This window comes from Notamacropus eugenii, chromosome 1, assembly GCF_028372415.1.
Source record: "Notamacropus eugenii isolate mMacEug1 chromosome 1, mMacEug1.pri_v2, whole genome shotgun sequence".
NCBI classification, from domain to species: domain Eukaryota; kingdom Metazoa; phylum Chordata; class Mammalia; order Diprotodontia; family Macropodidae; genus Notamacropus; species Notamacropus eugenii.
The window spans coordinates 188,283,010-188,310,198 of record NC_092872.1 but is presented as its reverse complement, the minus strand read 5'-3'; the positions used below and the strand labels follow the sequence as shown (position 1 = coordinate 188,310,198).

Here is a 27,189-nt window from a genome sequence, read left to right as displayed (position 1 = left end):
CTCTTCTCTGCCCTAAGAGTCCTATGCAGTTGTTGGCTGCCACAAGAACTCTTACACCCAGGAGACTCTCTGTCACTAGGAAGGGCAGACTGGGTGCCATATGGTGGTAGATTTATGGAACAACATTGGCATCATCTTTGAAGATGACTGGCAGCCAGAAGTCATCGAATCCTCCTAGGACATTTTAAGGAAGACAAACTGATGCAAGAGTGTACCCAAAATAAATGCAGGTATGGATTGGAGAGTGGACACAGAAAAAGAAAACAGGTAGTGCTGACGTACCTGAAACATTTTGTTTTCTGTTTTCCCACCTAGAGACTTAGGAACAAAACGCTAAGGTTTCAAGGCTGCCTTATTTTCCAGCTGATTAAATGTGGAGATCAAAGGTAGTTCGTTTGGTGAAAAGATCGCTAGATTGAAGTCATGAGACCAAGATTCTAATGACTTTCTGCAAATAACTACCCGCAAGGCATGAGCAAATTAATTCTCTCCAAGCTTCATTCCTTATCCTTACAATGAGTTTTTGGACTAGATGATTTCTAAGTCTCTTTCTAGTTTTAAAAATTTCTAGCCTATACCTAACTCTAACTTTACAATCCTGATAGACTTAGAGAAAGTTAAGTCTAGCTCAAAGCTGGTTTCTGATACTCCTCAATTGTGCGATCCTGCGTAAATAATCTAACCTGTCTACTTCAGTTTCCTCATCTATAAAATGGGATTAGTAACAACACCCACCAGCGGTGTGGTGAAGATAAAAATTAGACATTTGTAAAACACTTCACAAAAATGCTACATAAATGCTAGCTATCTTAATCTAACTTAGGAAATGGTACAATGCCAGGTTTGAGAACAGAACTAAAGAGAAACTGACAAAAATACATTTTCCACAATTTGACCTCTTTTTCAAATTAATATCGTTTTTATGAAATTAATGAATCCTACCCACTAAGGGGCCTCTTAAGAGCATAAGATCACAGATTTAGAGCTAACAGGAACCTTAAAGACCATCTTGTTCATTTTACAGGTGAGGAAACTGAGGGTTAAAGTGATTAAGTGATTTGAAAGGAAAAAACATATAGAACTGATAAAACAAGGAGTTACTTTTTTAAAAAAAGTTAACCAACTTAAAAAGGAAAGCAAAATTGTTCATATGAAAAAATGAAAAAGAATTCATAACTTAAGATGAACTAAGCATATCAGAAAAAATTTTGCTCAATTGTCAAAAAAATTAAAACAGCCACTTTTAAAGAAATGTTAAATTAAATAACACAATATCAATAAAAGAAGTTGAACAAACCACAAATGAACTCCCAAAGAAAAAAGATCACCTGGATTTTACAATTCTATCAAACATGAAAGAATAATTAATTCCAAGCTGTTAAATTAAAAAAAAAAGTATCCTTCCAAACTCTAATATGAATAGGGTCTTGACATGTAAACCTGGGAGAAACAAAACATAAAGAAAACTATAAAGCAATATCCCTAAAGAGCAGGCAAAAAAATTAAAATATCAGCAAAGGGGCTACAACATATTAAAAATCGATTATACACTATGACTGTTGGATTTATACTAGGAATGCAGACTTGGTTAAACAAAAGGAAAACTATAAACAAAATAGACAATATAATTAACAGTAAAATTTTTTAAATGACTTTTATCAATAGATGTTGAAAAAGATTTTTGACAAAAATTCAGTACCTCTATTTAAAACACTAGGATGTATAGTAACAATGGTATCTTTATTTAATAAATATGACAAGTAGTAGCTACCTAAAACTAAGAGCCAACATTTTATGAAATGGCAAAAGGTTAGAAGATCTTTTCCAGTTGGATCAAGAGTAAAACAAGGCCATACATTATCACCTATTTAAGGTGATTATGCACATTATGCACTATTTAACATAATGCTAGAAATTCTAAGACCAAAAAAAAAAAAAATTTGAGGTAATATATATAGACAAAGAGAAAATAAAATTATTCTTTTTTGTTGATATGATGGTCTATCCAGATGAACCAAAAGAGTCAACCAGTATTTCAATTACCTTCTTGGATTCCTGTCATCTGCCATATTAGCTTTATTTCATCCTGAAATTTGGGAATCATGCTTTCTTCCAAGTCATTGATCAACATGTTAAAACAGAAGGTCAAGGATAGCTCTGAGACCACTCTACCATAAATCTCCAATGGTGACAATGATTAATGATTATTCTTTATTCTTTGAGTCCCAAATCCATCTTACTGTACTATCATATGGTGTTATACCTCTCCCTTCACAAGACTTTTTTCAAATACTTTAATAAAATACAAGTAAATTTTGTCAGTAACATTCTTCTAATCTTTTAGCCTAGTAACCATCAAAAAAGGAAACAGGATCAGTCCACCATGACCAGTTCTTAAATCCCTTAATCACCCCTTTAAGTAATGATTTAGAATGTTGCCAAAATCAATGTTAAGGAATGTTAGCCATTCTTTCTACTAAACATTTGACCCTCTCTAATCCTATAGCATTTCTCCTATTCTTCCTGATCTTTCAAAGATCACAGAAGCTCAGAAATCAAACTTACCACTTCTTCCAGTCAATATGTCAAAGACCTGTATTTTGGTGTGTCTTGCACTGAAAATACTACTACTATTGCAAAACTTATTCTTAGAAAGGTGACTAGCCCTTGGTCAGAGCTATTAAGTCTCTGAGGAGGAATCTGAACTTATATATGCCTGACTTCCAAGTTTAGTGCTTTATCCATTACGCCAAGCTGTCTTTCTGTTTACTTAGGGTTCTAAGATATGATTCATCTGGGCTAAGTGACACAGATTCCACAAAAGTAACTCAAAAGCAGCTAGATGCCCTTATTATCATCTTATTTTTCTTGAGTATTACATTTCCTATTATCCTATTTTGTTCTATCCTTCCCAGGCCAAATTTTACAAAAGGCACAATCCACTCAAGGTAAACAGATTTATGGCACGTAAGCAGAAAGAATATGCATTTAACTATGTACTTTTTCCTAGCATATATGCTGTGAGTTAACAGTCTATATAAACACCCTTGAAATGAAGAAGTCCCAAGTGGACCTCTCAATACCATATATTTAATACCATACATTAAGGAGGGCTTTAGAGAAAAGCTCTAGCACATATTTCATGGAAACTGAGCAAATCTAAGATTAGGCAATACTAATATCAATAGGATGGAAGTTTTGGCATCTCAATGAAACTTCCCTCTAACAGTCTTCATTCAAATATCTGTCCATCAAATAAAAGCTTACAATATTAATATTAGGCCAGAGAGTCAAAATTTTACATTAACAACTTTTTAACTTCAATAAAATATTACATTTGTCTTGCATTTACATTTAAAATGTCAGTGAAGACGTCAAAGACAAAGGGAAAGGACCCTATGTACAAAAATATTTATAGAAGTTCATTTTTGTTTTTAGCAAAAAAATTAAAAAATAAAAGGGTACACAAATCAATAACGGAATACCTGTACAAATTATGGTATATGAATGCAATTGAGAATTACTGCACATTAAAGAAATCCCAGCCTTGGAAGACTTGTATGAACTGATGCAGAATGAAATGAGCAGAACCAGTTAACTAATTTATACAGTGACTCCAACACTAAAAAACCCCCACAATTTTGGAAAACTTAAGAATTTTTTTGATCAATGAAATGACTAACAATTTCTAACAGAAATTAGGTGAGCTTGAGATGCAAAACAATAATACAATTTCAGACATGGCCAACATGTGAATTTGTTTCGTTTAACTATGCTTATCAGTCACAAGAGTGTGCTTTTTTTTTTTTAATGTGTGAACAATGGGGAGAGGGCAGTAACTGAGAGACAAAAAGAAGAAAAGTGGCTCACTAAAACATGTTTTTAAAAAACAGACTGAAGGAAGGGGACAAATAAGAAAGACAATTTACATAATATAAGCTTATTTTAGAAGGAAGCTATTTTTAAGAGATTGATGACATCAAATGTAACCCTTTTTCTGTTCTTTGCTTATGGAAGGATTTGTGCTAACTGGTGTCTGTCAAATAACAAAAAATAAAAATCGTTTGTAAGGCAATTTTAAAAGAATCTCATTTTACCCTCATGGCAACCCTTTGAAATAAGTAGGACAAGTGTTATTATCTTTATATAATATAAAAGGAAATTAGGTTTATGGTATAAGATTCACTTACTTGCCCAAGATTACAAAGTCAATTTTGATAACACACCCAGGAATATAATCCTAGTCTCCTGATTTGCTACTGTTCTTTTTAGTAATATTCCCCCTTAGTCATCAACCAGCTATGTTCCCAAGATGAAGAAAGGAAAGGCTGAGCAACTTAAGGAACAGTTTCTAATTAATTTACTGCTATACATAAGAAGGCAGGATCATAGGTCAATTTCTTATATTCACTGTTATTTATTAACCTCTAAAATTTGTTGGACAAAAAGTTACTCCTAAAATACAATTAATTCCTTTAAATAATTTAAATCCTACCTAACTGAAAATTTTTAGGGGCCAAGATACACTGAGTTAAATGAAGAGAATACTGGACTTTGCCATTTGAGGAATAATATTCCTTTCTATGAAGTCAAACTCCATTTTAAATACCTAGCATGGAACAGAGCAAAATTAAGACGTTAACTATTAAAAGTTCAAATTAACCACTCCAAATGTAAATGAAAACACACACCCCTCTACTAAGTTACAGCCATAAAATCATTTAATTGAAGCTATATATTTTTTAAAAGGATGAGACAGTACAATGGATAAAATTATAATTAGGGAAAGCTATCAAGTATGTCTCAAAAAGATTTAAAACAGCAAAGGGACACTTTACAAAAAGATTGGAGAGGAAAAGTTCTTAAACTACAAGTATAAAGGTACATAAACAGATATTTTATAAAAGAATACAGCAACAGAAACATAAAATGAATACACAAGGTCATCCAAAACTAAGAATCCTTGGGCCTCCTTAGTTAAAATATAAGCTCAGAAACTATTTTTAACATTGACCAAATATTTAGTTTGAAATTTACAGTTCCTCAGTTGAGGTTTCATACTATACACATCTTCCAAACAAGCTGCCGATAGTTCCCAAATTAACCATGAGTGGTATCATCTTCCACAAAGTCTTTGGCCATCTCTGCTGTGATCACGTCAATGTGACTAACCTGATGGAACAATATACATTAAAGCATAATCTCCCAAAGTAAGTCATACAACACTAAGCAATTTCAATATTATCCTCCGTAATTCTAATACCTTGTATAAATGAATGCATATTAAGTTTTCATAAACTGTTGTGGAAAATTTTAGTAAAACTGACACTAACCAATTATTATTTACAATGGTATTTGCTTTATATAATGATAAGAAAAATAAGTTCTAAATCATCTCTCATATAGCTTTAAATATCTCAAACTTATTGCACATGCTAGGATCAGATAATTCTAAGAGTGGTCCCCCTTGGTTTGTTTTGTGAATATTAAAATGTAATACTGAGTAACACAACTAAATAATTTTTATATAATTATTTTATATATAAAATATATACACATATGTAAGATCTACATTAACATGTTAATATAAATTTTATATGTGCAGTACAATATATGTATAAGTGAATCATGTGCCTGTTTTGCCTGGTATTAAAAATAGATTGTAAATTCCTTTAGGGCAAAGGTGTATACCATTTCTTACTTTTGTATTCCTAGTGTCTATCATATAGTAGATACATAATAAATGTTCATTAATTCAGTGTTTCAGAGAACACAGGAAATCAGAGGAGAAAATAGGAGACTACAAAAGAAGAGTAACTGCACTAAAAAAAAAAAAAAAAAAGCTAAAGCTGCAGAATGCTTTCCTAACCCCAATAAGTATAAGAACAACGTATGGCACATAAAACGTGATCAATAGATAAATGACTATTGAATATGGATAAGTGCCACAGAAACTGAAACTTCTTTAGGGATGTCTCAAAGAAAAAGCTTACTAAAACTAACATCACATGATATAATTATCTCAGCATTAACTATGTTGACTTTATTTCATGACTTAAATAGCAAAAAAACAGAAACCAAGACAAATGACCAGGAAGTAAAAAAAACAATATTTCATAGAGGAGAGTGGAATTACCTTATTTCTGAACTTTACACCATAGAACTTATCAGCTGACTCGAGTAGTTCAGGCCTAAATGTAGTTGTGATAAACTGAGCATGGACAGCAAGTTCCATAATCATGTCTGCAAAATCAAGTGTAATTCACAAAAAGCACATCTCATTAAAAGCGAGAACTTAACGGAACAGCAGTCACACCTCAAACATACAATTCGTAACAAGCATATCTATGATTAGTTGTTGGTCCTACAAAGATGACTTCGTCCTAAGAATAATTTTCTGAAGAAAAACCTTGTAATTATGGAATGTTTAATTCATTTTTTTAACATTTAGAAATACATTTCTATCAGCAAGAGGCTAATTCAAATACTGTCTCTCACTTTCGCAAACACACACCTCTCAGACAAAATAAACTCTTAAACATTTGATATTATTTTATACTGTAAAAGAGCTAGAATTCTTTAAAGAAGATGAAGATTACCTTTGTTCAGGTCTTATCACAAAATTAAAATTAGTTTACATTACACGTCATAACAATGGTATACACAATTCTCTTTCATTACTTGGCTACTCAGAGAAATACAACAGAGCTTTAACTTATAAAAAGCTTCTGTGTGAAATTAAGGCAGGCTTATAATCTAGATCAGAAGACCAGACCAAGCCTCTGGAGATGGGAGTTCTATTTCTAGCTTACTGCACTCAACTACGTAAAACCAGATTGTCATACTGGTATTAAAAGCATTACTTATCATTAAAAAGAAACTACTGTGAAAGAACTATAACTCTGTAATTCTGTAGAGGATTGATATTATATTTTATCAGGTTCTGCTAGATATGAAAAAAGCACAAATTAAAAGCTTTACCTGATACAGCTTTTCTGTGCTGAGCATCCAAAGCCTGGTCAATCTCATCAAACAAGTAAAAAGGAGCTGGGTCACATTTCTGAATTGCAAAAATTAGTGCAAGAGCCACCAAAGATTTCTGTCCACCTGAAAGCTGCTGCATTTCCCGCATTTCACCTTGTTTTCCTGTAAATGATACCTATGAAAATATTAAATAATTAGTTTTTATCTTATAGCTGTTGAACCAAAACCAACCGCCATGAAGTCCTTCAAAAGGGTTTAAAGTATTTACATCCATAAGGACTAATTTAAATAGTTCAGATACTACTCAACTTGAGCAATTAAGTTTTTCTATAACACATTTAAAACAACTGAATTTAAAAAGATATTTTACCCTTATGCCTACTCCAGTGAACTGGTCAACTGATGGGACACTGCTTTGTGAGCCAGAACCTCTGTCACTTTCAGTACTTCCTTCTCCTTCATCTTGAGATTGACTACCTTCTACATCACCTTTCTTCATCACCAAGGTAGCTTTGCCACCAGGTACCAATTTCTGAAACACTTCACTGAAGTTCTTTGATACCTTGGATAAAAAAAATAAAAACCATCATATAAATTCCTTTGTATAAATCCTGTTAAGGTAGCAACTGTTACTTAAAATCAAAAGATATAATTAAAAGCTATTTCAGTATTAGGTGGACTTTCCCTTGCATTGCATCATGACAAATTAGGACAGATATGAATATGAATGATGACAAACTGAAAGTAACGTTCATATGTAAATATGGAAACAGAACAGTGATTTGAGGATGTGGATAGTATTATTCTTTCAAAAGGCTTAATGAAAATTTGCTAGATGTGAGGAAACAATTCATTTTGCTTCTTTGTTAGGTTCACTCTGCAGCTTGGGAAAGAAAGCATGACAACACAAACAAAATACACACAACGGGGCTCAAAATGATTAAACCGTACCTGTTTGAAAGTTAACTGAATAGCCTCATATTTCCGGAGTTCAAGGACATTCATCAGCTCCATGATTGATTTGTAGCCCCTATCCAACTCTTCCTGTCTCTTAATTAATTTCTCTTTCTGCTCAGAAAAATTTACAAACTGATCTAAGGCTTTTTTATTGACATGACTATATTTCTTTAGTTCTGTGTTGCATTGTTCAAGTTTGCGAAACAACTGCAAGAGAAAAAAATGTAAAATTACACCTCAATTCTAAGTAAAATTCTGACATATACAGTAAAATCCACTATTAGGTTTCCAACTGAAAACTAACCTGTTTGAGACTTAAAGTTTGGTATTTTTCAAATGCCTCTTGGGGGAGTGACCCAAGCTCTCGGATTTTCTTCATACATTCTTCTTTTTTCTTCAAAAGCATGCCTTGCCGGTTTGTCATCTTTTCAAGCTCCTTTGTATCATGGTTTATAGCATCCATGTGCTCTTTTTCCATAGTTTTCCAGCGCTCCATGCTCTTCTGAAGATCTTTAATTGCAACCTCTGTTTTGTCAATGGAATTGTCCAGATCTGAGTAAAAGTATGGGATAAAAATCAGAATTTGGTGCACACTTTAAATCATCCTGGATTAAAGCTTTGGTTCTGGCAATTTGGTAAACTGTCATGGTTTTGTTTTGTTTGGTGTACACAGAAAAGAAATTATGAAAATTTAAGAACCACGTGAAAGAATGAATTAAGTAGGATAACATTTAACAAATAAAACACTGAAACATCTTGGAATTTCTTGAATTTTCTTACACAAATTTAAAAAACTGATCATGTGAATTTACACTCTAAAATTTGAAGGTATGACACAAACTTTTTATTTAGTCATTGCACTCTTTCAGATAAATTAAACAATTTATTTTCATTAAAGTATTAGTGACAAACTTTTCAAACAGCTGGGATCTACTGTTTATAATAAACCTAGACTTCACCCACTACAAATGATTTATAAGGACAGAGAATACACAAAATGAATTAGTATACACTTTTCTTTGTCCCTTTGGATTTCTAATGATTTGTAAGATTTCTCCTTTAACCAAAGTGTTAAGAGTGTCTTTTAAATTTAAGAAAATATTGTAAGATAGTTTTAGAAATAAGAAACTAACCATCTGATCGTGCCATAGTATCTTTTACACGTTTGTTGATGGCTTCAAGTTCTGATGTGGTAGCAGTGAGAACAGTACCGCCTTCAGTTTCTCTCAGTTCATTAAGTTCCTGCAGTACAAAATGTGCCAAGTATTTAAACTCATAAAGCAGTAAGGTATAATTCTCATTAGAAGGCTTTAAAACAGATCAAGCTTAGAGACATGAAAATGCAATTGTTTTTTCTTTACAGAGGCTGGGGATTGTGTGCACAAAATACTGTCTATACTGTCAGTCTCATGTGATTCGCTGGTTAGTTTTGCTGAACTAATTTTTCTTCCCTCTTTCCTTTTTTATTCTTTGTTATAAGGAATGCTCTCTGGGTTGAGAGAAGAAGCAAGGGACATATGCCAATACAAAAGATATCAATAAATGATATTAAAAATATCAGAAGGGGAAGGGGATTTCTATTCCAGAAGTATATAATCACCTTGAGGGCAGGAACTATGTTTCATTTTGTCTTTATCTCCTCAATGCTGTGTATATAACAGGCGTTTTTACATGTTAGAGGAACAGGGTGTTCAGAATATACTTGAGACCTCCAGAATTCTCATTGCTGGGCTGATGTGTTTCGGTGTATGTCAAACACTGATAAAATATCTAAATGCCCAATATATAAACCACCAGCCTAACTACTGAGAACTTTCTTGGGGAAAAAAATTAGGTCCACAATCCACCTTCCACTACTTAGAAAACTCAACTGCCATAAGCAGCAAGAGACAGTAATCAAAGGAACACATAAAGGAAGAATAACTTTACCTGTTCTACTTGGTCTAAGCGTTTTCTCAGATTTTCATTGAGATAGGTCTCTACTCGAGTTATTATGCCTTCCAATTTAATCCTTTCATTTAAGAGCTGTCTGTTTTCCTAGAATTAAGGAAAAAGAAAAGTAAGTCATAAATATAAAAAGAAAAATTTCATTACACTAAAGTAGGGTTTTTCTAATAGTGATCCACAGACTAATATTAGCTACCATCACAGGTCAATGGAGAATTAACAATTTACATTTTGAGATACAATAAGATAATCTCTCTAACATGCACGTTGTCCCATGAGTGGTTATTATTCCTTATAATATTGATTCAAACTCTAAAAGATATATAGTTCTTGTTTTTCTCCACTGTTCCCCCCTGAACTAATTGTTATCACATTTTCCTTTAATATCATATGCCATCAAAACATACTTAATCAAAAAAGTGCTGCTATGAATGTATACATGGCCAAACATATGTGTGGATGTAAATAGCTATAGTAAAAATGCACCTAAAATCAATCAAAACACCCCTAAAATTTCTTGTGCCAATCCTAAAACATCTGGAATCAAGCTATGGTAACATTTGCAAAGCAAGCTTTTAAAATGATATTACTTCTTGCTATTGATATGTTTCCCAGATAGAAATTAAACAACATGTCAGTATGACATTTATATTCACTGAAAAAAATAACTACTGTAACCTTTAAGCATTCTTTTTCAGTGTATGGGGCTGTTAGGTGGCATAGTAGAGTGCTGGGCCTGGAGTCATGAGGATTTAAGTTTAAATATAGCCTCAGATACTTATTATCTAGGTGATCCTGGGCAAGTCATTTACCCTCTGCCTCTGCTTCCTCATCTGTAAAAATGGGGATAATAACATCTACTTTCCAAGGTTGTTGAGTATCAAATGAAATAATATTAGTAAAGTAATTAGCACAGTGTCAGTCACACAGTAGGCACTATATAAACGTTAGCTAATATTGTTATTTAAAAATCACAACAGTAATTTCTAAGATTATTTAGAAAGCCATCCTTACTTGCTGTAGCAGCCGAATTTCATCATTCAAATCATCTACTCGTCTCTGATCTTCCAGGCTGAGTTGAGAGAGTAAATCTGTTCCCAGTTCTGCTTTCAGAGATTCTCTTGTCGATTCCATGGCATGTAAACTTGCCTCTAAGCTTTGCAAGCTACGTTGCTATGTGATAGATTGAGTTATTACTAATGTAAATATTCCTCAAGTTTTAGCCTACATGTATTTATAGCAAATAAAGCCAGAGAAAACAAACTATAGTAAATGTATTTAAAATACCAAATTCTAGGATGCCACTGTTAAAATTAAGACAGTAATTCTCTAATTTCAGGTTATTAATAAGATTCTCTAGTAATAATCAAGAGAGAGGAATTAAGAACTCCTACATACCTTTGGCATAAAGGTTTTTTCAGATTGCTGTCTCTTCTCTTTCAACATCTTCATCTCTGATAAAATACTATCTCGAGATGCTTTGAATTTCCTCTGCTGGGTTTCAATTTGTTGCATTTGATTCATTAGCTGATCAATTTCATTATTAATCCATACAATGGGCTAAGGAAAATTCTGTGCAGTTTTAAATACAAGATTATTTTTCCATCTCCTATCGTGTCCCCTCTAAATACTTTTTACCATTAAATATCATGTATCAAAGCAGTCTTCACAAACTCTATGGAACTTCGCAATGCTAAATTAAATACAGGACACATATTAATGATCACTGCTTCTGATCAGAGAGGCGCTGTTAGACGCTGCCAATGTGCTGATTTCTTTTACTATTTAATTCTTTTGCTACAGTTACAGGGTAGTTTTATAGAAAATGGCAGGATTCACAGGGAAAAGACTATGTTTTAAAAGTATCTACAACTTAAGAAAAACATTTAAGTAATTTCTATGTTATTATAACCTAAATGTATGAAGTATTTCAGCAATAACGGCATGAAAAAAAATCTCAAAAGGTACTCATACCTCTTCTAATAAAGTACTGTGTCCACCATTTTTATGTTGTCAATACTTTGTTTTCTCATCCTCTTACTGTTTTTTTCAATTCTATTAAATTTAATCTGAGTCCAACATAATCTGGCATTCTTAATCCATGTTTGAGTAGTGCTTAATAGAACCAAAACACATTCAATTTCATTGTGTATGTTTACCTTTTAATCATAACCCAATTCATAAACTAAACGTATGAGCTCAATACTTGTGCCTGGTATCACATTAAAAAGCTTTACACAACAGATTCCCATGGCATATGAGTGTATTTACTCATACAAAATCCTAGATTAGAATGATTCATCCTCACAACAGTCACTAATTCTTCCTGAAATCTTCCTTTGTCAGCAGTTGCAACAGCACCTGAAATATCAGTCACAGACTCTGCTATCATGGTCAGCGTGTGCTCTGACGGTGTGGCGATAATCTTCTATTTTCTACATTATTTGTATCTGTTAAAGCCATAATTCACTCACTTAAGATAACACGGGTATCTTAGGATGACTTGAAAAAAAAAGAGGATCTCAACAGTGGTATCATCAATGTAAGCCCATGAAGAGAAGAGATTCACTGCTTGGAAGTGATGATGCAAGGTTATCTGATAACATAAGTACAACAAGGCAATTCCTAGTCTATTTCTGTCCTCTGTGTTAAGGAGGAATAGCATGCACCCTCAATTTGGTATGAAAATCTATCTTATGATACAGGAAAGTAGGGGAGAAGGGGATAAGCAGGGTGGGGGGATAATGGAAGGGAGGGCAAATGGGAGGAGGAAGCAATTAGAAGTAAACACTCTTAGGGAGGGACAAGGTCAAAAGAGAATAGAAGAAATGGGGGGCAGGATAGGATGGAGAGAAATATAATCTTACACATCATGACTATTATGGAAGTCATTTGCAAAACTACACATATATAGCCTATATTGAATTGCTTGCCTTCTCAGTGGGGATGGGTGGGGAGGGAGGAAGGAAGGGAAGTTAGGAACAAATGTTGAGAACTGTTCTTGCATGCAACTGTAAAATAAGAAGTACAGGTAATGGGGTGTAGAAATTTATCTTGCCCTACGGGACAAGAGAGAAGATGGGGATAAGGGAAGGGAGAGGTGTTAGAAGGGAGGGCACATTGGTGGAAGGGGCATGTTAGCTTCAGAATGAAAACAGTGAAAACAAAAATAATTCAAAGGGAAGTAAATCAGAACACAAATGATAAGATCTCTAAAAGTTCCCTCATACAAGCATGACATACCTTCTCATCTCCAACCCTTTTGTGGTAGCTATCCCCTAACCCTGGAACACATTTCCTCCTAACTCCTCTTTCAGAATTCCTAGTTTCCTTCAAATTTCAGCAGGCTTTACACTTTATTTAACTTTTCAACATTCATTTCCACAAAATCTTGAGTTCCAAATTTTCTTCCCTTCTCTTCCCTCCTCCCACTCCAAAACGCCTTGTATTCTGATTGCCCCTTCCACCAATGTGCCCTCCCTTCTAACACCTCTCCCTTCCCTTATCCCCATCTTCTCTCTCGTCCCGTAGGGCAAGATAAATTTCTACACCCCATTACCTGTACTTCTTATTTTACAGTTGCATGCAAGAACAGTTCTCAACATTTGTTCCTAACTTCCCTTCCTTCCTCCCTCCCCACCCATCCCCACTGAGAAGGCAAGCAATTCAATATAGGCTATATATGTGTAGTTTTGCAAATGACTTCCATAATAGTCATGATGTGTAAGATTATATTTCTCTCCATCCTATCCTGCCCCCCATTTCTTCTATTCTCTTTTGACCTTGTCCCTCCCTAAGAGTGTTTACTTCTAATTGCTTCCTCCTCCCATTTGCCCTCCCTTCCATTATCCCCCCACCCTGCTTATCCCCTTCTCCCCTACTTTCCTGTATCATAAGATAGATTTTCATACCAAATTGAGGGTGCATGCTATTCCCTCCTTGAGCCAAATGTGAGGAGAGTAAGCTTCACTTTTTCCTTCTCATCTCTCCCCTTTCCCCCTCCATTGGAAAAGCTTTTTCTTGCCTTTTCTATGAGAGATAATTTGCCCCATTCCATTTGTCCCTTTCTCTTCCCAATGTATTCCTCTCACCCCTTAATTTTATTTTTTCAGATATGATCCCTTCCTATTCAACTCACCCTGTGCTCTGTCTCTGTCTGTCTGTCTGTCTCTCTCTCTCTCTCTATATATATATATACACATAAATATGTGTGTGTGTGTGTGTGTGTGTGTGTGTGTGCATAATCCCTCCAACTACCCAGATACTGAGAAAAGTTTCAAGAGTTACAAACATTATCTTTTCATGTAGGAATTTAGTAAGTCCCTTATGATTTCTCTTTGCTGCTTACCTTTTCATGTTTCTCTTGATTCTTGTGTTTGAAAGTCAAATATTCTTTTCAGCTCTGGTCTTTTCATCAAGAATGCTTGAAAATCCTCAATTTCATTGAATGACCAATTTTTCCCCTGAAATATTATACTTAGTTTTGCTGGGTAGCTGGATTCTTGGTTTTAGTCCTAGTTCCTTTGACTTCTGGATTATCATATTCCAAGCCCTTCAATTCCGTAATGTAGAAGCTGCTAGATCTTTTGTTATCCTGATTGTATTTCCACAATACTTGAATTGTTTCTTTCTAGCTGCTTGCAATATTTCCTCCTTGACCTGGGAACTCTGGAATTTGGCTACAATATTCCTTATTTTGGATCTCTTTCAGGAAGTGATCTGTGGATTCTTTCAATATTTATTTTGTCCTCTGGTTCTAGAATATCAGGGCAGCTTTCCTTGATAATTTCATGAATGATCATGTCTAGGCTCTTTTTTTGATCATGGCTTTCAGGTAGTCCCACAATTTTTAAATTGTCTCTCCCGGATCTATTTTCCAGGTCAGTTGTTTTTCCAATGAGATGTTTCACATTATCTTCCATTTTTTCCATTCTTTTGGTTTTGTTTTGTAATTTCTTGGTTTCTCATAAAGTCATTAGCTTCTATCTGTTCTATTCTAATTTTGAAAACTATTTTCTTCAGTGAGCTTTTGAACCTCCTTTTCCATTTGGCTAATTCTGCTTTTGAAAGCATCGTTCTCCTCAATTGGAGACTTTTTGGACCTCTTTTGCCAATTGAATTAGTCTATTTTTAAAGGTGTTATTTTCTTAAGCATTTTTTTTGGGTCTCCTTTAGCAAGCTGTTGACTTGCTTTTCATGATTTTCTTGCATCTCTCTCATTTCTCTTCCCAACTTTTCCTCCACCTCTTATTTGATTTTCAAAATTCTTTTTGAGCTCTTCCATGGCCTGGGACCACTGCATATTTATTTTGGAGGTTTTGGATGCAGAAGCCTTGACTTTTATGTCTTTCCCTGATGGTAAGCATTGTTCTTCCTCAGCTGAAAGGATGGGAGAGAATACCTATTCACCAAGAAAGTAACCTTCTATAGTCTTATTTTTTTTTCCCTTTTTGGGGCATTTTCCCAACCAGTTACTTGATTTTTGGGTCCTTTGTCAAGAGCAACGTATAGTCCCCAGCTCCACCAAGGTGGCACAACCAAGGGAGAAGAGTTTACTCCCTGGCCTGGCTCATGGCTAAGACTCAGATCAGCAGCTCAATTCCCCCAGGGGCTTTAAGCTGAGTGCTTCAACAATGGAGGTTGGCTGCTGCCTGCCGTGGCCACTGCAGCCACTGCCGCCTGGGGTCAAGGCTAGGAGAGGACCCTGCTCCTGTGTCAAGGTGGTGAAAAAGCTTTATCACTGATCTTTGAAGCTGTGCATGGGTTGAGGGATCTGCAAAACTCCGCTGCTGCTGGGGATTCCGCCCCCAAGGCCTGCTCCAGCCCTACTCCTCTTGGCAACATGTGGCCAAGGCTGTGCTCGACTCCGCATCCATCACGACAGACCTTTTCAGTTGGCCTTTCAGGTCACCCTGGGTTGGAAATCTCCTCCACTCCATCGTTCTGAGGCTTCTGCTGCTCTAGAATTTGTTGAGAGTCTTTCTTTACAGATATTTTATGGGCTGTGGGGGAAGAGCTAGAGTGTGTGTCTTTCTACTCTGCCGTCTTTCTTGATGCCCCTATCTATTAGGGCCTCTCCACCACGAAGTCTTATCTTTGCATGCCCAGCATCTTGCATAGTGCCTACCACATAACAGAGATCAATAAATGCTTCTGGATTGGTTGCTATAAATGAGTTCAAGTCACCTGACCCAGACATTACATTCCAGTATTGAAAAAATTTGCAGATGTTTTCCTTGAACCACTATCAGTAATCTTTGAAGTTGTGAAATTGCAGAGATGTCAAAATACTGAGAACCAAATATTCCAATTTTCAAATAAGTTAAATATTAACTTCATACAATTAAAAATCAGTGCCCATATTGATTTTCTACCCCAAATAAAATCATAAGCTATTATAATTTTGTTCATGCTTTTAAAATAAATCATCACTATAGTAACAAAAAAAAAGAATTCTGAAATGGAAAACAGAAGGATAAATTTTAAAAGGAAGTGGTATATTTCAAAAATTGAAATTTTTAGGTACTTTTTATTTAGTATGGCCATAGAATAAAACAAACCCTAGCAGAACTTAATAATGAAAGATTACAGTTTTAGTTCCAGTAATGCTTATCAACAAAAGGAGGTATGGAAACTATTTTAATACATACAGTATTTACTTAAAGAGAAACTACCTCAAATCTCTACTTCATTTTACTAGAAGTGAGAAATGCAACTATATTCCCATCACTGAAATGGGAGAAAAGAAAGATTAGGGGCTGCAGGCTGGACAACTAGGATCCCACAGAGCCATGACAAACAGTACCAACATGTTCAGAACTGATTATCTGAATCCCAAGAAGTTAAATGGCACTTTCCTAAAATTGTTCAGGTGATACAGTCCTACCACTCACCCTGAGCCTAGTTAAATTAAGACAGGTCACTAAATTAGGACAATACATGACATATCATGGGACTCCTTCATAACTGCCAGGCCTCTGAGTTCCAATAAGAGGATTACAGCAATATCAAAAAAGCAGGCAACAATTAAAAATGGTACCTTTAGGCATTACTCATAGGGATCATACCACATACGTCTAAGTTGGCTTGTATACAGTTCACAGCCGACCAAGGTATGTAAGTAGTGTCGTCCGTAAATATTAACAGTAAACTCCGCTGATATAAACAGTATTTCCTTTTGTCAGCTTAAAAAAAAAATCATCCCTTAAGTTTTATATTCTCACTCATTCTCTCAGCCTGTATCTCCTCTGAAAGCTGCTGCTAAAAACAGGTAAAAAATTATGAAGGAGATGGTATCAAAAACCTTGGGAAGACATATATGAACTCATGCAGAATCAGGAGAAAAGTCTATATAGTAAAAGCAAGGTAAAAATAATCAACTTTGAGAGCTTAGTGGCTCTGATCAACAAAGTGATGATTCCAAAGGATTCATGATAAAGTATGCTATCCATCTCCAGACAAAAAACTGATGGACTCAGTGCAGACTAAAACACATTTTTACTCTTTCTTGCTTTTTGGGGGGGGAGGGGAGAGAAGGAGCATAGCTAATATGGAAATCTGACTATACATATATGTAATAGTTGTTTTCCCCCACCTTCGTATTGAGTTGTGGAGTGAGAGAATCTGGAATTTAAAAAAAAAATTAAAAAGTCTCTGAGCTTTAAATAATTTTTTTTAAAGGAGAGACCAAGGAAAGCGCTAACTGTTAGCAATGAATGCTGGTATTAGATAGGAAAAAACCTAACAGCTAACCATAAAAACAGAATGAAAACAATTTCCTTTTTGCTCCTTCAAACTACAGGTTAATGTTAAGTAAGCTTATGAGATGATAAATGTGTGTAAATTTAAATAAGGAGTAAAATATTAATCTTCTACTAGTTAAGAACAAAATTACACAACATAATAAAAGAGGCAAAAAACTTATTCCATTCTCTAAAAGGATATTTTCAATATTTCTACGCAGATTTTCATTGAGTTTGGCTTCAAGTTCACCTAGTTCTTCTTCAGCCTTTCGAACATCTTTCTGCAATTCAAGTCGAGACTTTCTGGTATCATAATATCCTCCAGTTAGAGCACCTCGATGGCTGACTTGATCGCCTATGAAGAAAAAAATATAAAAATAGTGATTCTGTATGCATATATATTCATATAGTGTTTACCAAAGAAACTCCTTTTTTTGTAATAATTGAACTAGATTTTAAAGTGATATTCACAACTGTATAACTTTGGGGCTGAAATTAGAGATGCTAATCTTGAAGCCATTTTATTATGCTTTCTAGACGAATCACCTATTTCACAGATGAGAAAACAAAGGCCTGGAAAGGTAAATGGCTTGTCCATGGTGAGAGCTGGAAGGACATGACCATGGTTTCCAATGATCTTCCCACTGTACTAAACTAGGAATAGGGAAATGGATGACAAAATTTAGAAGATGTAAATACCAAGATATCAATAAAAAAACTTTAAAATTTTTGCTTTCTTACCAAAAGAGAATAGAAAGCATAACACAGTACTTTTTAATGACTAAGCAGTACTTTCTAAAGAACACAAACTTTTAAACACTCTTGAAATTCATAGCCCTAATTTTAATAAACTGTGACATCTTAATATCAGTATATCCACCAAAAAGTAAATTAAGATGTAATTCCAAAAAATTAAGACTACTGAATATAACATTGACTTCAAACCTTCCAAAGTAATACAGTCCATAGTAAAGGCACGGGCCAACTGTGTAGAAACTTCCATGCTCCGACAAATCAGTGTCTTTCCAAACACATGTTTGAAAGCTTTGTCAAATCTTGGATTGTATCTTAGTTTACTGATCATTGGAATAGCATCCTGAAAAGGAAAGTCATGTTACCATACAGCAAGACATATATTACTTTCATCAAATCAAAGTTAACCAATGAATGTTGACAGAAATACAAATCACAGTCTTTTAGGTAACTTTCCAACATCATGAAATAGTATGAAAAACTTAAGACTTAGAAAGGACCTTAAAGGCCATCTAGTTAAATAAATCCCTTCACTTTAAAGATGAGGAAACTGAATGCCAGAGGTGTTACTTGCCCAACAACTTAGCTGAGCTATGAAATCAGGTCCTCTGATAGGCACTTATTAAACACTTACTATATGACAGACAATGTGCCAAATTAGGGATACTAGAGAAAATCACAGTCCCCGCACTCAAGATGCTAACATTATAATGGGAGGAGACCACAAACAACATGCATATAAAAGAGAAATATAATGCATAAAGAAAGATAATCTCAGTGAGAAGACACTAGAAGCAGGGGGAAACAGAAAATGCAGTTTGTACAAGGTGAGACTTGAACTGAACTTTGAAGGAAACCAAGAAAGCTAGGAGACAGAGAATGGCGGACAGACAGTACAAAGGCACAGAATCAGGAGATGGCATGTTACATGAGAGGAATATGAGTAGGAATGTATGAGTAGGAAAGTATAGCTGCCTCTGGGAGATGGGAAAACAGGCATATTAACATACTGTTGATGGAGATGTGAAGTGGTTTAGCCCTTCTACAAAGCAATTTAGAATATGCCCCCAAAAGTTACTAATCTATACCTATCTAACTGCTGGGTATACTAACTGATTGATACCAGTAAGCTTATACTTCAATGAAATCAAAAAGGAAAATATTCTATATATACAAAATAGCTATAGCTGCTATTTTTGTAATAGCAAAGAACTATAAACCAAGGAGTATCCATCATTTGGGGAAGAAAATATGATATACAACAAATGGCTACAAAAATGTGTATACTTTGACCCAGCAATATCGCTTCCAGGGCTATGTCCCAAAGAGATCATAAAAATGTGAAAAGGTTCAACATGTACAAAACTATTTGTAGTAGCTCTCTTTGTGATGGCCGAGAATGGAAATCAAGGGGATGCTCATCAAGTGGGAAATAGCTCCACAAGTTGTGATATATGAATGTAAAGGAATACCATTGTATTATAAGAAATGATGAACAGCTGGGCTTCAGAAAAACCTGGAAAGATTTATATGAACTGCTGCTGATTGAAATGAGCAGAACCAGGAGAACATTATATATAGTAACAGTCACCGTGTGTGAGGACTATTTGATAAACTTATCCCTTCACAGCAATGCAAGGACCTAAAACATTCCCAAAGGACTACTGATGCAAAATGCCATCCACATCCAGAGAAAGAACTACGGAATTGGATTGCAGAATGAAGCAGACTATTTTCTCTTGTGTTATGTTTTGATTTGGTTTTTCTCATAGCTTCTCCCATTCATTTTAATTCTTCTACGCAATATGACTAACGTGTAAATGTGTTTAAAACGTGTAGAACCATATAAGATTGCATGCTGTCTCAGGGAAGGAGGGAGGAAGAAGGGGGGAGGGAAAGGGAGAAAATTTTAAACTTATGGAAGTGATTGTTGAAAACTGAAAACAAATTAATTTTAAAAAAAAGAAAATATGGCATACAAATGAAATAGAATAGGCTGTATGCAACGAAAAAGGAAATAGTTTCAGAGAATCTTGTGAAATACTATAAGAACTGACACAGTGAAATGAGCAGAACCAAGGGATCATTTCATAGAATAAAAATAAATGATGTTAAAAGACTTAAAAATGCTAAGAACTCTGATTTGTGTATGCAGTGACAAGTCCAGGGAACCCATAAGGAAGAATGCTACCCATCCTCTGATATGTAGGTAACAGACTCAAGATGTATGAGACATATTTCTGGACAGTCAATGTGGAAATTTGTCTTGCTTGACTATAATTGCTATGAGGATTTGGTTTTTCTTTTTTCCCTTCTTGAGAAAATGGAAAGGTGAGGAGATAAAATAAACACTTAATTGAAACAAAATTTTTACTTGAAAAGAAGAGTGTCTTGTTGCAGTGAGAGACCAGTGGAGACTATGTGATGCGGGTAATGCAGTGAACCCAATCCACATAGCTTTGTAATTTCTTTTCTGTTTCATTCAAAGTAGGAGTGAAGGGGGGAGGAATAATTCAAATCCAACTCTTTCCACTGTACCATACACAAAAAAGTGATGATTACACTGTAAAAATTTTCAAAGATTTCTGATTTTATGAAAAAGGAAATAACGGTTATTCTCATATATCCCAATCATTAATCGGAAATAACGGTTGTTCTCATATATCCCAATCATTAATCTTCTACTGAAATGAACCTTACCTCAAAGTAAATTTAAAAATCATAAGAGCAGACTTCAAATTTTAGAATAATACTAGCCCTTATAAAAAAGTACAACCTCAGTTATAATTTTTTTTCAGGTAGAGTATTTCATTTCTGCCCACCAAAAAAATGTTAAAGAATATGTTGATTTTCACCACCAAATGTTCATAAGCATGTGATTAGTGGAAATAGGAAGAAAATAAGAAAGGGATAACTATAATTTATAAAACTTTTACTATTCTAAATTAGACATTTCACAAATGCTCTGTGTTATAAAGACTATACAATAACAGTTGCCAATACACTACTAAATAAGATATGCAATAAGGAATATACTGGGACCCAAGGAAGTAACTAAATCACCTCTATTCCTTTATAAATAATATAGGTAGCACTGGCAAGTAACTTTTAAAAATATACATAGCTGGCAATGAGAATATACCTTTTAGAGATTATTTCTTTCAGGTAATGGTAAATGAAAATTACTTTATACTTCATTTATAAATTAGAATGCCTAAAAAGCTTGCAGAGAAAGAAATAAAAGCAAACATACATTCATACATACATTCCCCAGTGTCCCTCCTCTACACCTAACTCCACATTTACATACCCCAAAATACTGACTTACATTGGTTTCTGGATAGGCTGTATCTCTGACATCCAACTTGTTGAGAGGCAGAAAAGTTACTTCTCCTGGAAGGTTCATTTTATTAAACTCCATTAAAATCTTAGTACTGACTTCATCTGAATCCACAATATGATAAAATAACCTAAATGTAAATAATACAATATTTATAGTCTTTCTGCTTAAATTTTAGTGATGTGCAAATATAGTAATAACACACATACTACTTCAAGGTTTACAAAGAATTCTGCCTTAAACCAATACTGACTAAATTTTATTTCTCATTTTCACAGATAATTAAACTGCGGCACAGCAATTTGTCCAGGATCACAAAGCAGTTAAATGACAGAGCTGGGACTCAAACTCTGGTCTTCTGATTCCAAATCCAATGTTTTTTTCCTATAATTCCATAAGCCAGCTAAATCTTTTCCCCCGTACAAATAACCTGGTTATTTTAAAATAACTTACTAAAAAATACTTTAAAAATTGATCTTTTAAGGAAAAGAAAAACTTTTCAATAACTGTGGATCAGGTCAAAGTTCTAGACCAAATAAGGGATGGCGGAAATCATAGGAGATAAAACAATTTTGTTTACATAAAAGTGAAAGGTTTTTGCAGAAATGAAAACAGTGCTGTCAGAATTAGAAGATGAATAGTTGCCTGGGGAAAATATTTTTGCATCAAATTTCTGATAAATACCTGATAATCGAAAATATATAAGGAACTGATATAAACACAGAAGAACAAAAGTCATTCACCCATAGACAAGAGGTCAAAGGATGTGTTCAGGTAGTTTTCAAAAGAAATTAAAGTTGTCAGCCATCATATGAAAAATGTTCCAAGTCATTAAAAATAGTGCGAAAATTAAAACAAGTCTTGGATCCAACTCATATCCATAAGATTATGGATGGCAAAAAGAGGAAAATAACAATTATTTGATGGTCTGTGAGAAAATAAGCACACTTATCTGCTGCTGATAGATTAGAATCAATCATTCCAGAAAACAATTTGCAATTTTATTCAAAAAGTCACCTAAACTATGCAAACCCACTGACCCAAAGATAAGAGTATTAAGCTTATGCTCCAAAGAGAGAAAATAACCAGTCATACAAAAATATTGACAGTAGCACTTTTTGTTGTAATAAAGAACTGGAAAAAAAGTGAGAGGTGCAAGAACTGAGAAAAGGCTAATAAATTTTTGTACATAAGTATAATAGAATATTGTTATACTATAAGAAGTAATGAATAGAAGGGAGGGATTTCAGTGAAACCTGGGAAGACTTATATCAACTGATGAAGAGTAAAGCGAATAGAGCCAGAAGACTTACCTAATGCAAGCACTAATGAAGCATTAATGAATTAATGAAACATTCTTCCCATCTTATTAAGAGATAGAAGGCTAAAGGTGAAAGAGATGTGCTTCTATATAAGACCAATGAGTTTCTTTTATTTTACTGTATTTGTTACAAAGAAATTCTTTTATTTTGGGTGGGAAGATTTGTAAAGGAGATAAAGATAATGATGCAAAAAAAGTGTCAATGAAAAATTAAGATAGTAACAGAAAAAAGTAGGAGGTTCAAAAAGGTACACTAACATACTGGATAGTATTGGAACTACTGTGCTAAATTTAAAACTTCAAGCTGTAAATAGATTCAGTTTCAAATGCAATCCTTTTTTTTTACTGTGTAGGGAAACATTCATTTTTAAGTTCAGAATTTTAAAAGTGAGATTTAGAAACAAAATAATCCATACTCCCTTCAGTGAAACACATCACAGCCCCTCTACACAAGTAGATTACCTTTGTGAACCATTATGATCAAAAAATTTTACCAATTTTACCAAGTGATCAACCTTTTGGTGATAAGCCTCAGCTGATTCTTGGATGACAGTCATATGGTTCTTTGCTGAGCCAACTCTTTTGTTCTTTTTAATCTTATTTTCAATTATTAAGAATTTGATAAGCATGAACCTGAACATTTGCTCATACAAAGAACGGAAAACAAGGACTATATTTGAAACCAAGGATATCTATTACGTAGTCTTAAAAAAAAGGTACACATTAAATTTAACTTGGTATTTCCAATACTGTCCTGCCTCTCCATATTCTTTTGAACTTCTACTCTGTTTTTTAAATGTTTCATCAGGGATCTTTAAAAAAAAAAATCATTATCACTATGGCTTCCACTTTTCTTCATTCCCCTTGGAAAAAAACCAAGCAAACAAAAAACCAAATGTATACAATGAGTGTGTCTAAAACCTAAAGGGCAGCTAAGTGGCACAGTGATAAACTGCCCCAGGCTTGGAGTCAGGAAGAACAAGGTGAAAATCCGGCCTCCTAGATGTACGACCCTGAGCAAGTCATTTAATCCTGTTCCTCTTAGTTGTCTCATCTCTAAAATGAGTTGAAAAAAGAAATAGCAAATCACTCTAGGATCTTTGCCAAGAAACCTCAAATGCTGTCACGAAGAGTTGGCCATGACTGAAACAAGCAAACAACAAAAACTGTATGCCTCATTCTGTACCTCTAGTCTACCAACTCTTTGCCTAGTGGTTAGAACCATGACTCATCTTCAGTCTTTTTAGAATAATCAATGAATTGATTAAAGTTCTTCAATCTTCTAAAGTTGTTTTCCTTTATCATAATCATTATGTAAGTTGTTCATCTAGTTCTGTTCATTTTACTTTCTCAATTCATACAAGTCACCTCCCACATTTCAATGAATCTATCCCCATTCACCATTTCTTATGGTACAATATTCTATTGCACTCTATGCCACACTGGTTTAGATATTTTTCGAATGATGAGCATCTGCTTTATTTTCATTTCTTTGCTCTGATAAGTGTGATAGGAATATTACATGCAAATAGGTACTTAGTCAAGGACATATACAATTTGGTGACTTCTGGGATTCAATGCCAAACTGCTTTCAAAAAGGGTCAATTCAAGTCACAGCTGTGACAACAGTCCATTAGTGTGCCTAGTCTCCCACGTCCCCACCAATAACTTCCACTATCACTTCAAAATTCATTTTTGTCCATCTGATGGTTATGAGGTAGAACATCAGGGTAATTTTAATTTGCAATTCTCTAGTTATTAGTGATCTTGAGCATTTTTTTATATGGTTGCTGACAGCTTATTTTTCTTATTTTAAAAACTGCCTGTTCATATCCTGTGACCCTTTATCTACAGGGGAATGGTTCATATACGTGTGCATTTTTTATCAATTTCTTACATTATCTTAGATATCAAAACTTTTATCAGAGAAATTTGCCGCAAAGATTCATTCTCCCAGTTTCTCTCCTAATTCTAATTAGATTTTGTTAGAGCAAAAACATTTCCAATTTCATAAAATCTAGACTATTTTGTCTCCTATGATCTTCTCTATCTCTTGTCCTCCCCCTATGATTTTTTTAAATCTAGATCAAGTATCCATTTGGAGATCATTGCAATATACAGTATGGAGTTGATGTAAGATTAATTTCTGACTCTCAATTTTCCCAGAGGTTTATGTTGAATATTATATTAAGTCCTGAGCCTACCTGAACGCTTAAGATTTATCCAAAACAAAGCTGCTATTCCAGGTCTTCAGTTATCTATGATTTCACTGATTAACTTTTCTATTTTTAAAGCAATACTAAATAGTTCTGATGATTACTACTTTGTACATTAGTTTGAAATATGGTATTGCTAAGTCCCATTCCTCCACCCTTCTCACCTGTTTTTCATCATTTTCTTTAAGATTCTCAATCTTCTCCTCCTCCAGAAAAATGTTATTTTTTTTCTAGTTCTATAAAATCCTTCTTTGGGAGCTGGATGGTATGGCACTTAATCTAATAATTTCAGTAGTACTGTCCCTTTTATCATATTGGCACAGCTGGGGCCATTCTCAAAAGTCAATCTCTAGCTTAGCAAGCACAGAACTTAACACTTACATGCTGCGTAACTATTGAAAACAGGGTCCCTTCCATGTCACAAAACATCATACTCTTGACTATACTAGAGCATTAAATACCAGAAAATTCAAATGACAAAGAAAATTGCATCAACACATGCCTAAGAGGAAATACCCAGGAAAGCAAGGCAAAATAAGATGAGAACCCTGGCTTTTAGAATTAGAAGTTACTTTTGGCATCTTTCATTGCAAAGCTGAATGTAAAACTGGAGAGAAGATTAACCTCAAATACTCATATTATTCTCATGAAACAAAAAACTGTCACTTTTTTTTTTTTTTGCTCTTACTCTCATTCTGAACCTGAATGCTAAGGACTCTACTTCACCTGTTTCCAGCAGTGACTTCAACGCATGTGTAGAAAGCTGGTTCACACTCAAAGTTATTCATCACAATACCATGATAGCCATTTTGCACGTGCTGATTTATGCCTTTTCGACGAAAATGATCCAAAACTTTGTTTATGCTGTCTATGCCATTTAAAATGGCCTGTTTAAAAAAGAAAAATACATAGGAAGTTTAAAACATTACCTCCAATAATATTTTCATCAGTAAGAACAAAACTAAATTACATAGACTTTTATAGTACTATTTAAAATATTAAAGCATAAAATAACCTTAATACTAGTAATGGTTCCTACAGATGATATAGTTATTTTACTGACAGTCACAAGGTATCTGTCATCCGGTGTTTATTAAGTGATTTGCCACGTGTGCTGTTTACTACCTGACACCAATGATCCCTCAGCACAAATTCTCCTTGCGGCAAGGTAGATTTTCAGTGAAATACTGGCAACAGTCTTCAGTTCAGTTTAATGAAAAGTATATTGCCCACCTTTCCTGTTGCTGCTCTAAGAAGTTGCTGCTTCTTTTCAAGATCTTCTCGTTTGGCAGCAAGTGCTTGTTGTTCTGCATTTTCCTCTCTCCATAAGTAACTATAAATAAAAACAGATTTCTTTCAATTAAATGAAGACAATGAGTAGAAACCTTTTAAAACAAAATAAAGAAATTACATTTGAAAAATAATGGTCATAGATGTGACAATACTTTAAGACATAAGAAAACAATAAATTCACACATGAAAATTAAAACATTACTAACTTTCTTTCACTCTGTAATTCATCTTTCTTGTTCTTTACTTCATAATATTTTCTATCCAGTTCTTCAACTCGAGCCTTCACTTCATTAAGATCCTGATCCAGTTTCTAAAGGAAATAAAAATCATTTAACATTATTCTAAATAAAGCTTCTATTTTAATGTTTTTTATTCAGGAACTATCTTCAGCAGCAGATTGTCACTGTAAACTTTATAATTAAGCAATTCATTATTAATAACATCACCTCTGAAAAGAAAACACAAACATGAAATCAACTCAGCCCTGGAAAGCAATGGTCTCTAAATAAAATTAAATTCACTAGAAGATCCAACTCTCATTTCTTTTTTAAAAACGATTCTCAAAGAATTTTTTAAAATTTTATTTTTATTTTCAGTTCCAAATTCTATCCTCTCTACATCCCTCCCCCACCAATG

General features: G+C 34.2%; 1 protein-coding gene across 2 annotated transcripts in view; it reads right to left on the bottom strand.

The window, feature by feature from the left end:
* Positions 1–4,699: 4,699 nt before the first annotated feature.
* Positions 4,700–27,189, bottom strand: part of SMC3 (structural maintenance of chromosomes 3) — a 49,373-nt gene continuing 26,883 nt past the window's right edge. For both annotated transcript variants that reach the window (XM_072622147.1, XM_072622151.1), the window contains exons 14-29: positions 26,760–26,863; positions 26,494–26,593; positions 25,987–26,147; positions 21,712–21,853; positions 18,576–18,726; positions 17,833–17,985; positions 11,287–11,438; positions 10,903–11,061; positions 9,871–9,978; positions 9,075–9,183; positions 8,246–8,493; positions 7,936–8,148; positions 7,355–7,546; positions 6,982–7,159; positions 6,137–6,243; positions 4,700–5,172 (exon numbers count right to left, since the gene is read on the bottom strand). In XM_072622147.1, the coding sequence (XP_072478248.1) occupies positions 5,101–5,172; positions 6,137–6,243; positions 6,982–7,159; positions 7,355–7,546; positions 7,936–8,148; positions 8,246–8,493; positions 9,075–9,183; positions 9,871–9,978; positions 10,903–11,061; positions 11,287–11,438; positions 17,833–17,985; positions 18,576–18,726; positions 21,712–21,853; positions 25,987–26,147; positions 26,494–26,593; positions 26,760–26,863 (2,349 nt within the window). In that variant the 3' untranslated portion in view covers positions 4,700–5,100. The remainder of the gene's footprint in view (positions 5,173–6,136; positions 6,244–6,981; positions 7,160–7,354; positions 7,547–7,935; positions 8,149–8,245; positions 8,494–9,074; positions 9,184–9,870; positions 9,979–10,902; positions 11,062–11,286; positions 11,439–17,832; positions 17,986–18,575; positions 18,727–21,711; positions 21,854–25,986; positions 26,148–26,493; positions 26,594–26,759; positions 26,864–27,189) is intronic.